This window comes from Neodiprion lecontei, chromosome 3 (assembly GCF_021901455.1).
Source record: "Neodiprion lecontei isolate iyNeoLeco1 chromosome 3, iyNeoLeco1.1, whole genome shotgun sequence".
Lineage (NCBI taxonomy): Eukaryota > Metazoa > Arthropoda > Insecta > Hymenoptera > Diprionidae > Neodiprion > Neodiprion lecontei.
This window is the reverse complement of record NC_060262.1, coordinates 41,761,260-41,774,371: the sequence shown is the minus strand read 5'-3', so window position 1 is coordinate 41,774,371 and position 13,112 is coordinate 41,761,260. Positions and strand designations below refer to the sequence as shown.

The 13,112-nt window shown below is 37.1% G+C and overlaps 2 protein-coding genes across 2 annotated transcripts; both read right to left on the bottom strand.

Annotated features, from left to right (window-relative positions):
• Positions 1-2,455: 2,455 nt before the first annotated feature.
• On the bottom strand, positions 2,456-4,687 carry LOC107224279 (probable basic-leucine zipper transcription factor Q). Its single transcript, XM_015664274.2, has 2 exons — positions 4,527-4,687; positions 2,456-4,332 (listed from the first exon to the last, which is right to left on the bottom strand). The coding sequence occupies exons 1-2, from the start codon at positions 4,646-4,648 to the stop codon at positions 3,858-3,860; spliced, it is 597 nt and encodes a 198-aa protein (XP_015519760.2). The 5' UTR covers positions 4,649-4,687; the 3' UTR covers positions 2,456-3,857.
• Positions 4,688-4,801: 114 nt separating this feature from the next.
• LOC124293471 (embryonic polarity protein dorsal-like) lies at positions 4,802-10,142 on the bottom strand. Its single transcript, XM_046734353.1, has 7 exons — positions 9,128-10,142; positions 6,422-6,675; positions 6,091-6,334; positions 5,798-5,941; positions 5,282-5,457; positions 5,018-5,156; positions 4,802-4,920 (listed from the first exon to the last, which is right to left on the bottom strand). Exons 1-7 carry the CDS (start codon positions 9,177-9,179, stop codon positions 4,802-4,804), a joined length of 1,128 nt encoding a protein of 375 aa, XP_046590309.1. The 5' UTR covers positions 9,180-10,142.
• Positions 10,143-13,112: the final 2,970 nt, after the last annotated feature.

Below are 13,112 nucleotides of genomic sequence, written 5' to 3'. Positions count from 1 at the left end.
TGGGAAAATCCGATAATTCACCGCAAAATAGCAATCGTCAGTTGAGCAGTACAGTTCCAGCGCCGATCATGTTTACAGAATTTCACACTTTTGCCTCAAAGTCGATATGGGACATGGAAGTATCGAATTATGCATGCGCCGAAAAAGCAGTGTGGATGAGTAATTGTGTGTCTTTAACTTTGCGTTATAATTATCATACATAGCATGTATAAAGTCATAAACTAAGGAACATTTTATTATTAATACTGACGATTATGATATTACGTAACGTTATACATGAAAGCGTCACGTGGGGGGGTAGGGGGATCGTCACGGCATACAACGAGCTCTGAGTAGAGAGAGTATTGTCATGTACGAACAAATTGTTAACCCTTTTCCAATATTTGCTCTCAATATAATTTTGAAGAAACTCTATTGCGTCTAATGTAGATAAGTTACGAGCAAGGAAGAAAAATTCAGTTTCTTCTCTCTGCTTAAATAATTTGCTACCCAAGCAATTTTGAGACTCCCCCCTTTCCCATTTTTTTAACGATAAAGTTGCGGTTTCGTTTCTGTGCTCGCTCTTTGTAAAATAACAACAAATGTAATTTTGATAATAGTAATAGTATTACTACAACAACTTGTTTATTTATTTGAAAATACTCTTTCCGTTCAAGTGCGTTCTTATGTTGACATCATTTTCACATTTACATGTACGAAATTCATGTATAATTAATTTGAAGACAATTTTTTTTTTTATTCATTTCTCCTGATCATCGTTTTACGCATAGTACATTGTATTTTAATATATCGCCAATTTCTGTATATATGCAATATAGCGCTGATGCTACACGCAGACGCAGGAACGTGTGGTCGCCTTTTTTTTTTGTTTTTTTTCCCCTTGCAGAAAGGATTCATGAATATACGCGCCTTACACGGCGTGGAACGGCAAAAATTCTTTTAATATTTGAGATTACCGCACCGTGGTTAGGTTTCATGATTTCGGATGTGCTCCACATCTAATAAATTATTATCGTTTCGTATGCAGTGGGAATCTCTTGCAGCGGACAAATTTATATCCGGTAACGTCTCTCAGTTTGTCCCTGCTGTGTGTGCGCGGAGGCCGCTTTGAGAGATCCTCAAGGTATGCACACTCAGGCCATGTATACACATTTTTTACTATAATGCCAACGAATAGTCGGGTCGATTACTTCGACTGTAGGCTGTTGTAACAGCCACCGAACAAAGTAAAGAAAATAGAAAATTAAAAAATTGTCATACGAAAAACATCGTAGTATGAGGCAACACGGATGACTGATTTGGCGATACATAGATTCACGTATTAGGTTTCCTTAAATTTTTATTAAATAATATAACCATCACCATCAAATTGAGTAAACACCTGATTGGTATAATTTAACAAGAAAATTATGACCCCTAAGATTGAGATACAAGTAATAAGATGTTCTATCTTTCAATGTCATAACTTATTCTGGGAGACTGGTAGGCAAATGAGGTGATGAGACATTGCGGTTACGATACCATTGTACCATAGCTGCATAATATTAATAATAATAAATAATGATAATAATTTGAATGCGAGACAATGTCCCACGTTTTAATGTACAAATATTTTCGAGGAAGTAGTTAAATAAATCACAGATCGAAGATGGAAAAGAAGAAGATTAACGCGGTTTTCGTCGTACGTACGTAGTATGTGACAGTATGGATCTATTTTCAATATCCATATTTACTAATAATACAACAGCGTCCATTTAGTAGACGGTTAAAGAAAGATTACAAACGTTTAAAAATATTGATACTGACGAGGTTTCACAGAGAAGGTGCTGCAGCGCGAGCACTTACTTAGGTGGGAAAATCAGTGGTATCAAATTAAATTGTTGTATAGGTACAGATGTGCTGTATTATACTGTTTATTTATAGTACGTCGTACGTTGTACCTTTCGTACGATGTGGAAAATTATGTTCGGTAAGCCAGAAAACACCGCTAGCGTCAGTCTATGAATGATAGTAAACTTTGTCAACATGTTCCTTGACATGAGCGTATTTCCACTATGCCATGGTGCTTCTGCAAATTCGACCCCATTAATACCACAGAGCATGTAGGAAGTATATCGCTAACAACGCCGTATTTGCAATTCCTCGAATGATAGAAGCAGAATTTTATTTGAATATGTCGACCTCTAGCACCTCTGTCAGAAGAAAATAAAAACTAGAAAATAGACCCATGTTAGGGTAAGAAAGGATCGCGGGTACGTTAAAAGGGCTCGGAATTGCGGGCATGCGTTTATAAACAAGTGCATATGACATTGTAGATATATATGTACTTGTTGGGCACGTAGGCGATGGATATAGGTATATTATAGAATCGTGACCTGCCGCTCACAGTTATGCACGTTGTTACCTAACATAACAAGATCTTATGCTAATTGTAAGAGTTTGGTTTTTGTGTTTGTATGTATCTTGTCCAGGCGAGTTTATATAGGATCAACATTTCATCATTTTCAACCAACAATGCTACAGATATTATATTTCTGCTCATTCCATCAGATTTGACAACAAAAGAGAAAAAAAAGTCTTTCATTGTATTTTTAAGGAAATACATTTTGAAAATCTAATCGAGCATTTTTTATTTGAGGTACATACTTAATTAATTCAATAAAGTGTTCATTTCACAATGTCAATAAATGACCTGAGTGTACATGTATTTATCTGGACACATTTTTTTTCATTTGATATTTCATTACTCGGAGTAATAGTATAGATTTACGATTCGCGGGTATGATGAACATCAACGAGGAATAAGGAAGTATCATTGGAAAAAAATCCACTTTTCAAAAGTGCACAACGTAAAGTACATAAAAATAATCAGGTTATATATTTTCATTTCCATTCCATTTTCAAAGTTATAAACAATTCAATTTCGCTGTTTTCGGTACGTATAGATATACTTTAACCTGATTAATGTCACACAGTAACTGTCTTCAACCTATCGAATTTGCTTCAACTATACTTGAAATGAAAAAAACAAAAAAATATATATGCCCAAGACATTTTTCCATAAACTACTAAATAATAAAATTCGAAAATTTCATCCAATTTCCACATTATTCTTTCAACCGTTGTTCCAGAAGGTAAATTTAGTCAAGTCTATGACTGGAAATTTTTGTTTCTGATCTGTGTGATAATAAACTTTCTGTTATTAGCTTGGAACTTTGGCAAAAACAGCTGTGAATTGCACCAGACATGGCAGTACAATTTGGAACCTCAAAATGACATCAACTTCCAAATTATAGCCTATTGAATGTTGCACAACTTAAAAAAGACACCCCATTAAATTATCAAAAACAAAAAATTTAAATCAACAAAATCTTAGGCTATATATTTTTTGTCTCTTCATTAATGTGAGACGATATGTGATTTAAAATAGTCATTCACTACGTGAGAACAGAATAACTTTCTGCTTGTCTAAGTAGTCATGACACTACGTGTAAAAAATTCAGCTTTTCCGTCAACTTATTATTAATGTGTTTCTATTAGCCGGATTTTACTCACGTGCATGCACTCGTTGACTTTGCAATCTAACACATTATTACATACATAAATTTCTCATGATTTCTACAGGTACTCACACGCATTGTGCGTACATACCTATGTAAGCAACACTCTTTGATTAATCAAACATATTCAAGGTCAATGATGATGTCTGGCGTCGCCTATTTGATCCATTATTCAACTGGCTTACTGCAATTATTGATGGTATCGCATTGTGGAACTCACCTGAGTTTCCATATGAGTAAAGGAAAAGCCGACCTAGGTTACTCTGCATTCACTGTATCTAACACAATTTGTAGTTGCTACTCATTCACGTGTTGTTCAAGAGACTGGCATAGAGGCATAAAATCATTGCTTTGCTCTTCTTGACATCTTTGCTGTGGTTGAAGAACTGTAGGAATGTTGTATTGCTCTTCTTGCCATCTTTGCTGTGGTTGAAGAGGTATAAGAACATCGTATTGTTCTTGTTGACATGTTTGTTGTGGCTCCTCTGGCTGGAGAGGTATAAGAACGTCATATTGCAATTCTTGCCATCTTTGCTGTGGTTGGAAAGGTTTACGAACGTCGTATTGCTCTTGTTGACACCTTCGTTGTTGCTGATCTCGCCGAAGGATGTTGTATTGCTCTTCTTGACATCTTTCCTGTGGCTGGAGTGGTGTAAGAATGTTGTATTGTTCTTCTTGGCATCTCTCTGGTGGCTGCTGTGACCGGAGAGGTGAAACAAGGTTGTATTGCTGTTTTCGACCTCTTTGCTGTTGCTCTTGGGGCTGGATATACCTAATTAAGATGTAAAGGCGAAACATTGAAGTGAGTTTCGTAATTTCGAAGTATGTAATTTATCGGCAAATGAGTACTATCTACCAGCGGTGGTTGTCTACGAATAAATATACTTATACTATAACTATATAGATATAACTATACTATGAATAGATTATTCAATCTGTTTAAAGAAAATATTGATAAGCAATTACCTGAAAGTTTGAGGTACTGTGGAAGGTTCTGGTAAAGGGATTGGGGTATCGCTAGACTGTTTGTAACTCGTAGATACTATTCTGTTTAGTGAACGACTTCGATCTTCTGGGTTAACTTCCATGGGCGTTAATTCATAGCCATGACATTGGATACTTTCTTGTAAAACTCCTATCACCAAAGTAGAGATTTCAATATCGAAAAATAGAAAGCAACAAGTAAGACCAAAGTAAAAATTTAACGAACTTATCTGACAACTCAATTTGAATCTGAATTATTAGGATTTATTGTTAGATATGTGCTCACCATGCTCAATTGATGCCGTCTGAATTTCCTTATAAGTTTTGTTGTCTCTGATGTCGTAAGTATATTTTTTTTCTCTGCGTAACTTGGTTCCTGTAACGACAATCCCATACTCAATAATAGGTAAGAGAGTTACTGTTGCACTTTTTCAATGTAAACGCTTATAATTATGACCAAAACGCAAGCCCACCTGATTTTTTAGGGTGAAATACAAATGGAAACGCATTGCTTATATCACCGTTTGAAGGCCTAAATAATTCCACAAAGACAGGTACAGAATCGTTCACGTCAAAATTGTGATACGGTGGAGCTGTAAATGATATCGCCACCTGTTGTGAGAACATGGTTTCATCAAATAATTGAAGTATGAATAAAAATTCATTTGATCTATTCAATTCCATATAAACTTTTCTGTTTCAATTGGCTGAGAGGTGAAATATGCTTGTATGCGAACCTGACGATGAATGTTTTTGATGGTTGCCTGACACTTCCAACCAGTTTGCTTCTCGAAAAAGCGAACTTGAACATCTTCTTTGGGAACTTTATCACACAACAGAATTATCTGCTTACCGCCTTCTACATTGCAATAGTTGGAGCTGAGATCAACGATAACTAATTTTGATAATGCCTCTGTAAGAATAGAATATTATTACTATGATTCTATTATATGAGGGTCAATGCATACCACAGCGCTGCCAACAGTAGCTATTGCCGGAAATAATACCAATTAACCGCGGTGCGCTGCCGATCGCACCAATAAAGTGCATCTAGCTGCATAAAAAAGCATTCACAAGATAAAACTTTGCCCTGCATCGCCGCCGTTTGCAGCTGTGTAGTACTTGTTGTCGTTTGAACATTATGAGGCAGTATTTACAAGTGCAATCATCTTGCTTTGAAGAGTTGTTTTCATTTCAACATGTAGATCATATACTTGTTTAATGCTAGTAAACATATCAGGAATAAATCTCACTTTTATTATAAATGGGATCTGAAACTACAGGTTGAAATGGGACATCAAATAATCCTTTGGTAGTACCTTCCCGATAGACTTCGAAACAGAGCCTAACTACATTCATATCGATATCAATCGGTGTAACTTTGTGTGAAAACCCAGCTAAAAGAATAAAATCTGGTAAGTAGTACGTAGCATGTTCATTTCCATTATTCAGTTGTATCTTCAGTCACACCTCATTTGGAACATTGCAAGACATGTTACTAGAAGAAAACACAGTTTGCACCACGGTTTGAACTAATAGTAATTACTCTTGTAGGGGTCAACGCCCTTTTTTTCCTTCATTTCTAAGGCTTCTTCAATTTCGCTTCTCTTGACACGCTGAATTCCAAGATGACCAAATATCACCTTTCTACTTTCGGGGGGAATTTTTGCTCTGTAGCATCCGTATTTACAGAAGTCATTACCTACTAACTGATGTGGATGCGGTTTATACGGTGAATCTTTAGCAACACAAGATACGACGACAGCTACTGAACCTTCGTAGCCTTCTATCTGCATCAATGCAATGATTGTGTTAAAAATGGACACTCTAGACAGTACATTGTCATTTTAAGATTAGAATTGAAGGTGGCATCTCACTTGTATACTAGGGTAAGTTTTCTTTGCACGTGTACTATTCACCCCAGGAATAATGGAAATGCCTCTGTCTTCATTTCTATACCGAAATTGAACAGCTTTACTCGCTGGTTGTTCGATGATTTTTATATAAGGTGCTGTTTGGATGTTTTCTGACTCAACCGAGGCTGTACCCAGAGTGTCTCGATCACTTCCCAGGTGCATGGTACCTGTGTCATTTTCCTCTTTGCAATGCTCCACTGTATCAATGGTTTCCACTAAATCCACAGAAAATCAAAACATTATAGTATGAATATGTTATAAATACTTGGGAATGTAATCGATGCAAAGTTTTGCAGAAGGAGCGATAATCCTGGTGAAATAATAATTTATATTGGCAGGAACTAGAATTGATGAAAGAGATTATGCTCGATTTATTATGCTTCATGTATATCTAAAATACACTTTGGAAAAGTTCATCGCTATAATTGGTTATATAGTTCGTACCACCTATTTGATCTCAAAAAATAATTTGGACTCGAAACATCGAGGATGCTTTGATTTTAAATTAACTCTGTACAGTACTAATACTCTGTCCATAAATATTAATTAAAGACAGTTTTGCTAGCATATCATTCAGTGAAACCGAAATTGATAGAGCCATCTCTAATTTATGCAATAATTGATCACTGAGTCCTGCCAACATCCATTCATTGCTCATTAAGCGATGTTCATCTTTTTTTGTACCTCTTTTGAGGAATTTGTTTAAGTTATTTTTATCAATTGGTATTTTTCCAAATTCTTGGAAACATTGTTTTATTACATCACCATTAAAAAGAGGTGATGTTGCTGACGTAAGTAATCACTACCCTATCACTAAGTGTAACATTTTTGCTAAATTATTAGACTATTTAGTTTGCAAATCACTTAAACCTTGGAGTTTTGTGGGGCCGGTCCACTGTATCGAATTTGTGTGTTTATTTGAAGTATTCAATGGAGTATTTAAACAAAGGCATTGTTGTTGACTCTGCATGTACGGATTCAACTACCGCCTTTGATGTTGTTAATTTTGATTTATTTCTATGTACAGCAGCTGCTTAGGGCATGAATGGTAAACTGCCCCAGTGGATATCGTCATTTCATCACTTAAGACGACATGTTCAATTTATTAAAATCAACCAATCCATATCGAAACCTATTCATGTTACTTCTCGCATTGCTCAAGGTACTCACCTTGGTCCACTATTTCTTACTAGTTTTTTTAATGACATTCAGTTGGTAATTAAATTTAGTCGTTGATTATATTTTCTGTTGATGGTAAAATACTATTCCAAAAAGATTTAGATGCTATTATAGTTGGTTTATTGAAGATGGTTCAATATGCAATATAAACAAATATTTGTGTATTACTTTTGGTAATCATGTTCTACAATCTGAGTTTAGTTCATACAAATAAGGTAATCTTTCCTTAAACAAGTTTCTGAGGCAAAAGGTTTCGTTGTCTATTTTGATTGTAATTTCAATTTTAACAAACATATTGATTATATCGATATAAAAGATATAACAAAAATCAACTATATTAAACGTTTTTTGAAAGGACTTAGTAATGTACAAAGTTTTAGAACACTTTATTATCCATTTATTTATGCTATTTTAACTTACTGTTCTATTATTTGCAATCCTCATACATATACAAACTCAAAAAATTAAATCACTTATATTTTCGTTTTGTAGCTGTTAAGGCTGGTAATCCAATGAATTTTACTGATCATGATTATTGCAATATTTCTTCAATTCCTCTAATACCCTCAGTTTGTTCAGCAATGTATAGAATTGATATAATTTCTGCTTATAAAATTCTTAACAATGTGGTAGACTGTCCTGAATTACTAACTAGTTTTTGTGTTTTTTTTCCAAACACGACTTTACGACACGACAATTACTATTTCTACATAAACTTGAACAGCAAATCTTACTCTGTAATTGACCATCTTTCATCATTATGGAACGAGAATGAAAATTGGTTTGATCCTTAAAACACTAGTTTTTATTTTAATACTATAAAAAACATCTCTAGAGCCTTATTAAATTATGAATAGTTATTTCTTTTGTAGATTATACTCTCAATTATACTATACCACTGTGTCACTTAATGCATTATAATTTATATATATAATATTACATCTTTTTCTATGTACAACGGTATATGCCGTTAATATCTAATAAATAAATAAATACTGGAATGTAAAATTTTACTAATTGTGATATCAAAACTAGATACTGAGAAATAGTCTGGTCTTTTAAACTATCAAACTTATAAGGTGAATGTCCGTGGTTGTTGACTACTTTAAAAAATATGCCCAGTGCTCAGCTACTACAGTTTTATCATGGAAATTAAGTACCTGTTCATTCATGAACAAAATAATTATCTCATACACGTATGAATATATACTACAGAAAAATGTATGACGTAATTTACTGCCGGCCGAGATGACAGCAAAACAGAAAAACAGAATCAGAAGACTCATCACGTACACAACATGCACACAAAACGCAAGATCTCGAAGAAATGTGTACCATAGATGAAATAAATAAACTAAACTGATCTACAAGCCCATTTAAGCCTATTCTATTGTGATCTATTTCACAGTTGAATATTCCTCAGGAAAATCCGATGTTTTCACTTATAGCGAGGTTAGTCAAAATAAAACAATATATACTCATACTCACACGCATCATCTAAACTCTTAATACTCGTGTTCGAATTTTGCTCCAGTTTCATGATTACAGATAGTTGGTCGCCAATATCGCTACTGCCAAATGAATAGGTATTAAATTGTAACACTGTTGGCCAGAAAAAATGATTTATAAAATATCGGATGTGGCGTACATAGGCTTTCCGGCATGCGTTACGCAAAATACTGGGAATCTCCGAATCTGACTGACAAGATCTGCTTTCCGATTCCTATTGACACGGTGTCGGCTCGTTAAAGATATGTTTTGTCTCACAACCAGGCTAATTATCTTTACGTTACTTTGTAATTTTTTGAAATAATCACAAATTGCATTTTTTTTTGTTTTCTTATATTAGTTTCAAGTAATAACATTCATATGTATATCTATTTTCTTTCTACTTTGAACAAGCAATTTGTATGCCACAATTGCGGAAGAAAGCTGTCAATGATATAGAAAGAATACATGAATATTCTGTGGTTGGAACAGTGTTTTACGATACTAGTGCGCGAAGATGGCATAAAAATGGACTTTCCATTACAGGTGTAGCAGAAAATAGAGTTCGATACACGTGCGAAAGTTGGCAATGCCTATCTCGCGTTAATGCGCCACACTCGCCCTTCAACTCGTCTACGTTCCGCCTCCGGGCTCGTGCTGCGCCTTCACGCTTGTGCGGGCATTGCCACCTTCGCGCACTAGTATCGAAAAACACTATTTCCCAAGGCCCCGTGACGTCAGAAGCGGCGAAATTTCTTTGTGGTATCGTGTGACGTTGCCTGAAGAATACAAAGACAGTTGCCCTAATGGGCTTTGGTTTGAGAACTGAAAGTCGTCGTGCGCTTGCGCCCCCTGAGATGTTCCAACGGTAGAGTTGAGAACTTATTGCAGAAAATCAGAGAATTACCGGTTTCGACATGATGCTGGCTGCATTCACCTTCCGAGTAATACAGTCTTCGCAATGGTAAGCCCAAGCCAGTACTTAGCCTGTGTGTACTTACCGACTTGTCGGCGATACAAGAAATTATTGATGAGAATAAATTTCTTCCAAAATTGGTAGCGAAACAGTGATTTAATTAAAGTATAGGTACCCGAGAGAAGAATGTATACATGGATCATAAATAATAATAGATCAGATGTAATTATGATGCAGAGACCAAAAAGTATATATGTATATGCTGTCCATGTACGATATTAATATATGTATACGATAATTTTTAAGCAAAACGATGATTCACAGTACAAGAAAAATTTCCTTATCATCAATTGTCGCAAAATGGCGAAATTATTAGCTAGCCATTGAAGCGCCTCGCCGCTGGAATCTCGAATTCGCAGGAAAGATGGAGTGTGTAATTTTTGTCTGAAATGTGAAAACTAAAAATACTTTGAATTGACATATATTTTTATCATCGATAAACTAGAAAACTGAGAAAAAAACATTAAATCGCAGTCATTTTCGTTCAAAATTTTCTTAGTAAAAATCGTTACTATTTACGTTTGAGCTCGCCAATTACCATGATATCACCGTTCTTTGGGTTATTTTGGTACATCGATAATAAAATAGTTCGCAAATTAAAAATAACTAGCTTTAAGACCGGTCGGATGCCCAGTGTAACTGGTTTTTGTGATCGTACGCTCGCTTACTCGTTGTTAATGTTTTACCAGATGACATAGTTGTAGAGGAGACTGGTGCACGATGACTCCCCAAAAAATTCTGGTATTTGCTTCACGGTATATAGAATGAACACTGTCTTTGTGCATGTGACGCCAACTTAATCTACCCGTAAGATTTTTTCTACCTATATAATGCTACAAATCACGTTTGCACATGTATGTAAGTATAAAGTATTGTGATTTTATGGCAGCAAATTTCGTCAAAAAATATCACAGAACAATCAGCTAAGTACTGACAGATTTAAAACACTACGCACGGCTATTTTAGCTCTAATTGAACGACGTTATTGTCATGTATTCCTATGTATATAATGCCAACCACTCACCAATTGCAATTTGTTGATCCTGGTCGTTCGGTTTTTTTTCCGATTCAAAATGTTATCTGAAGCATGCATATTCGTTTGATAGTACAAAACATGAAGTTTTTAATAATCAAACTTGGAAACTTGAAAATTAGTCCGACGGTCAAAAGTCATCACGTCGTCATCCACCATGTGGAGGACCTTGACAGCCAGAACTACGAAACATCAGTCCTGAAATTCAAAAGTCACCAGGTCACGGACCTGGACATCCAGATTTACGGAGCACTTGTCCTGGAAGTCGAGTTTCTCGAAGTAGTGGACCTGGAGCGCAGAGACTACGGAGCGCTTGTCCCTAAAGTCAAGTTTCACTAGGTAGCGGACCTGGAGCGCAGAAAATACGGAACGCTTGTCCCTGAAGTCAAGTTTCACCAGGTAGCGGACCTGGAGTGTAGAAACTACGGAGCGCTTTTTCTGGATGTCGAATTTCACCAGGTAGTGGACCTGGAGCGCAGAAACTACGAAGCGCTTTTTCTGGATGTCGAGTTTCACCAGGTAGTGGACCTGGAGCGCAGAAACTACGGAGCGCTTGTCCCTGAAGTCAAGTTTCACCACGCAGTGGACCTGGAGCGCAGAAACTACGGAGCGCTTTTTCTGGATGTCGAGTTTCACTAGGTAGCGGACCTGGAGTGTAGAAACTACGGAACGCTTGTTCTGGAAGTCGAGTTTCACCAGGTAGTGGACCTGGAGCGCAGAAACTACGGAGCGCTTGTCCCTGAAGTCGAGCTTCACCAGGTAGTGGACCTTGAGCGCAGAAACTACGGAGCGCTTGTCCTGGAAGTCGAGTTGCACCACGAAGCAGACCTGGAGCGCAGGATCCAGGAAGTAGAAAAACCGGTACTCGAAATCTGCGGAGCGCGATTCTCATACGTCCTATCTACTGCACGGTTGTTTCCGGACTGAGGAATTCGGCTAGCTGATTTTCGTCTATATAGATCGCTGACGTCAAGAGAAAAAAAAATTTTGGTGTTGTCACTTTCTGAACATCCGAATACCCGAACATCCAAACTTTGGTTTCGAACTTTAATACTATGTATGATATACGATGTATGATGTATGATGATATGATACGAAGACAAGAAATACGCACTTCATCTTTCCTGCCGATTCCAGACTCGAGCGGCTAGGCCCTTCGATGGTCAGCCGTTGACTAAAGATATATTCTTCAGTTAACGGGTCAGCTAATAACGCTGCCGTTCTGCGACAGTTGGATGATGAAAATTTTTGCTCGTACCCTTCAAATGTGTGTTAAATCACACTCGAAGTTTGAAGAAGCTCCGTTCTATCTCTCCCTATCAAAGACAAGATCGCCGACAATCACCTTTTTATAGGTCTTTAAATACTGTCTCATATACGGAGCATCCATTTCATCTCGACCAAAATTAGCGCATCTGTGATGTATTAGTTACTCTAAATTTATTTCCATACGAACACTTCTTGAAAAACAATTCTGCTTCTCTACCTAACGTAGATATTTCACTTGCAACCAGCTAAAACAGCGTTTCGATTCTATGCCTACGAAAATTCAATTAATGTTATAGAATACATGGTGGAGCAGGGAGACGAAGAGGATGAAGGTGGTCGGCGGTGGTCGGAGGTGGTTGGAGCTGTTCGGAAATGGTAGGAGGTGGTAGGAGGCAGCAGGGGGTGGTAGGAGGCGTTTGGCGGTGGTTGGAGCGGGTAGGAAGTGTTTGGTGGTGGTTGGGAAGCGATCGGCGGCGGTCGAGAAAGACGAGGACGACAAATGGCGAGGAGGAGGAGAAGGGCGGGGACAAGGTGGTCGAGGAGGACGATGGTCGTCGGAGGTGGGAGGAGGTCGTTGACGGTGGTTGGCGGTGGACGCGGTGGTCGTCGGAGGCGGTTGGCCGCGGTTAAGCGTCTTCCCACGGGGATGATCGAGCTGATCGACATATCTAAGTCGCAGTCGACAAGTAGTCTTACGTACTCACTTT

What these genes read in the sequence shown, in the direction of transcription:
- LOC107224279 (XM_015664274.2), bottom strand. Translation starts at nt 4,648, where the DNA reads ATGGAAGTTAACCCAGAAGATCGAAGTCGTTCACTAAACAGAATAGTA. An exon ending in ACAGTACCTCAAACTTTCAG is followed by an intron (nt 4,333 to 4,526) that starts GTAATTGCTTAT and finishes CATCTTAATTAG; the next exon opens with GTATATCCAGCCCCAAGAGC.
- LOC124293471 (XM_046734353.1), bottom strand. Translation starts at nt 9,179, where the DNA reads ATGAAACTGGAGCAAAATTCGAACACGAGTATTAAGAGTTTAGATGAT. An exon ending in TAAGAGTTTAGATGATGCGT is followed by an intron (nt 6,676 to 9,127) that starts GTGAGTATGAGT and finishes CTGTGGATTTAG; the next exon opens with TGGAAACCATTGATACAGTG. An exon ending in ATTTCACCCTAAAAAATCAG is followed by an intron (nt 4,921 to 5,017) that starts GTGGGCTTGCGT and finishes TTGTCGTTACAG; the next exon opens with GAACCAAGTTACGCAGAGAA.